Consider the following 3,778-nt stretch of genomic DNA (forward strand, 5'->3'; position numbering starts at 1 on the left):
GCCCCAACCCAGCAGCCTTGGTGGCTCTGCAGGCCCCAGGACCATCAGCAGGACCCTGGGCAAGGCAGATGCAGCTGGAGACACACTTTGAGGTCACAGCTGTCCAACCAGAGCTTGCACAACTCAGCTACAGCCTGGGCTGAGGAGATGGGTGCAATTAACACAGTCTGAGCAACGAGAAGGGACAGGGAGAGAAATGGTTTGAGAAGAAGTTTTTGCCCATGGATTTTTGTACAGAAAAACCACTTGGGGGACAGGAATGGCACAGACATCCCAGCCTTTTGCCTGCAACCAGGAGGGAATATCACATCTTCAAAGCATCACCTCTGCTTCTGCCCACTTGCCCGATTTCCCATCCACCAAGCATATTCAGAGTCTCTGCATCCTGAGGGGAGGATGGCATCCTGACATTTGCATCCCCAACCATAGCCCAACCACATTCAATCTCCCTTGGCTCCCAGATAAGTTACTAATTCATTCCTCACCCAGGAAATACTCACTGTACAGCCAAAAAAAAAAAAAGTGAAAAAGGCAGGAAAGAAGTAACAAGGGGATCCAAACTCTTGTCCTACCTCTGAAATTTTGTATTCACAGGTCAGCTTCTTGCCCCTGACACCTTCATTCAGAGTGAGGATGAAGCCCATGTAGTCTGCATACGCCTGTGAAAACACCAAGAGGGCAGAGCTTTAGGGAGAGCCCAGGGTCTGTCAGAGCACAAAGCACAGCACAGGAGCATCCTGCACCCCAAGGGAACCTCTCCCAACACACAACAGTGCCTCCTTGGAGACACCCGGGGGTGCAGGGCTTGCTGTGAAATTGCTGCTCTTTTTGGCAGTAGGCAGGTGGTGATTGCAACACTGCAAAAAGTACAGAAAGGAGAATCCTAAAAATGCTCACAGTGACCCCAAAATCATTCCCTCAGCTCCCATCAGGTCAAATTCAAACTCCTCAAATTCAAACTGTCTCCGCTGTGCCCAGGCAGCGTGCTCTGCTCTGCTCCTCCCAGACCTGTGCTTTACCTTCCCTTTTCCCCTTGGACTCCTACCCTGTGCTCACAAAGGGAAGTGGGAGACAGCCCAGGCTCCTCACTCCTCCCCTCTTTAGATTTGCTGTTTGGAAGCACCATCTCCAGTGCAGCTCTGCAGCAGCACACTGCCACTCCTCCCTCCCTGCATTGAAATCCTGACCAGGAGCAAGTCCTTAAACCCAGGAGACTGAAATTGGAAGCTGCACCCAGAGGTTTGTTTGACACCTGGCTATAACCTCAATTTATCTCAAGACATCTCTCATCAGTCATTAAGCAAGAATTTGCTCCTAAGAGGTGGGACAAGTCTGGGCCAACACCCCAATCCCTCAAAGGCAGAGAGGGGAGAACCTGCTTGTTCCACCAGCTCTACCACGGGCTGTAAACAAAAGTTATCCAGGAAATTGAAGGGCTCAGCTCTAGAGTCCTTGCCAGAACAGCACAGTGGGAAGGAACCAACCCAGGCTGGTGCTACCAGGGCCAGGCAGCAGAACCATGTTTAAGATGAGCTCAAACAGGGCTGGGTAAATCCAGTTTGGTTATAAAGCACAGGCCAGGTAGGATGAAACAGTCATCAGCTTCTCATCCAGCTTGTTGGGAAGGACCAGTAATCATTAAAGCCAAGTAATTTTCCTACAAACAAGCACCAACTCTTCTTCTTTAAAACACAAATTCAATTATTGCCCATTCTCTGCCCAAGCCTCCTTTACTTCCTGGCTGTTCCCAGACCAGACCTGGCTGCCACCAAAAGATCATCAGCATTTCCCAGCATGCCCTGTCCCCAGAGCCATACCTGAGATCGTTTCCACTTGGCCATGTCAGAAACCACATTTATCTCCTTTTTGGGGACCATGAAGCATTGCTGGACAGGAGGAGCCACCTCCTCAGAGGTGCCTGGGAGATGGAAAAAAAGAGATAAAAGAGGCACCGGTGAAGGAGAAATCCTCTGTTTTTCTTACTTAGAAATGAGCTTTATTTCTCAGGAGATACAAAGCACACAAATCCATCCCAGCTGGGCTGTAATCTCTCCAAGTCCTCCTCACCAACATCCTCCTAAGGACACTGCAAGCCTTCAGACAGAAGCATTATGTCTGTTTTCATTGTTAAAGATGCATTTCCCACTCAGGCAGGAGATAAAAGCAACATCCAGCCAGTTTAATTATTTCTGTCTAGTGCAGCCAAGCCTCAGGTCATGCTGAAGCACTGAGCTCTCCTACAGACTAACTCTGCCTTGTTTTTAAGTGTTAAGCCTGACCTTCATTCCTCTAGAAAGGATAATTCCTGCATGGACAAGCTGGAGCAGGGCAATAATCGCAGCCCAGAGCCACAGCTCTGGTCCAGGCAGCACCAGGGCTTGGGGGATGATGGGCACAGCCTCTTCCAGGTGGAAGTTGTGAAGATTGTTTCATTTCAAAGCCCTCTCGGAGCCTAGGATGCAATATTTAATGCAAATGTGAGCTGCTAATGAATTAGAGGGGTTATTTTCCCCAGCATCTGAACCCAGGGCCCAACCTGTAGAACCAGAAAAATTCCAAGAGATTTAAGGAATTTGCATTATGCTCCTGTAAGTGCAACTTTTAATAGGAAGAGGCAGTGCAGAGAGCACTGTCAAGGAACCTGGGCACTAATATCAATCTATGAATTCTGTCAGTCACTCAGTTCACCTTTTTAAACACAGAAAATCTGCAGGCACCTGTGCAGCACCAGCTGCCCTGACACACTCCAGCAACTGCAGTCCTCAACCCAGCCAGTTCAGGCACTGTCTCCCTAACAAACACCACCAAACTCCAACTCCTTAAAATATCAGCAGCTGCATTTACATAGAAAACACCATCCAGAACCATGAGCAACCTTTTCCACAATTCTCTCTAGCAGGCAGATCAGATTAAAAGGGATCCAAAGTCCCAGGAACCACACAGAGTCCACTGTAGATTTGTCATACAACCTTTGACAGTCATTGGACTTCTCTGCCTTTCACATTCCCCATACACAAAACAAATTCAGCCTCATCTCTTGCCCTGAATGTTGTAATGTTTGGTTCATTCCTGCAAAAGTTACAGCAAAACTTCCAGGTAGGAGGATGAGAGGAACAACATGTGATGAATTTAAATTAAAGACACGTGTGTCTCTCCTCTGAAAATTCAGCAGACAACTCACAGTGACTGGCACCACAGCAATGGAGCTCTGCTTTTAAGAGTTTATAACATGAAAACCTCCCAAGCAGTGAAGTGAAAAGGCAAACACTGATGTGTCCATCAGTACAGGTGACACATAAATCCCAGGGCAGTGTCCTGATCTGGGTATTTGCCATTCATAGAACTGCTTTCATCTCTTTGTGTTTATTTCTCAGCCATCACTGCTTCTGACCCACACTTTGTGCAATTCCTCTTGGTGAGGAGACCAGGAATACTCAAGGAAGGAAACAGGGAGGGTTGCAGGGGTTACAGTAGTCTGGGATGAGTACATAGGAGTCCAAGCCTCCTGGTATGATAGAGTACCGTGGGTCCGCTTTATGACGAGCAGCAGCTTGGACAGAGGAGGCACTTCCAGGCTCGTGTCACGGTGTGAGAAGCGGGAGTCAAAGAGAACCAGCCACAAAACGGGGCTGGGGGCCACAGGGATCCCCGATCCAGAGCCTCAGTCCCGACCACCAACCTCGCCCTGGGGTGGTGCCAAGACTGGGGGGCCCAGGTCCTTCACACCCTCAGTAAATCGCCCCCTTCCTCCCCCTCCCCGGGCCGGGCGCTGCTGCCA

The 3,778-nt window shown here is 49.2% G+C and overlaps 1 protein-coding gene across 1 annotated transcript in view; it reads right to left on the bottom strand.

The window, feature by feature from the left end:
- Nucleotides 1-1,918, bottom strand: part of PTPA (protein phosphatase 2 phosphatase activator) — a 23,265-nt gene extending 21,347 nt beyond the window's left edge. The window contains exons 1-2 of the mRNA XM_005421296.2: nt 1,818-1,918; nt 573-659 (exon numbers count right to left, since the gene is read on the bottom strand). Of these exons, the coding sequence (XP_005421353.1) occupies nt 573-659; nt 1,818-1,877 (147 nt within the window). The 5' untranslated portion in view covers nt 1,878-1,918. The remainder of the gene's footprint in view (nt 1-572; nt 660-1,817) is intronic.
- Between the last annotated feature and the right edge of the window lie 1,860 nt (nt 1,919-3,778).

This window comes from Geospiza fortis, unplaced genomic scaffold (genome assembly GCF_000277835.1).
Source record: "Geospiza fortis unplaced genomic scaffold, GeoFor_1.0 scaffold27, whole genome shotgun sequence".
NCBI classification, from domain to species: Eukaryota; Metazoa; Chordata; class Aves; order Passeriformes; family Thraupidae; genus Geospiza; species Geospiza fortis.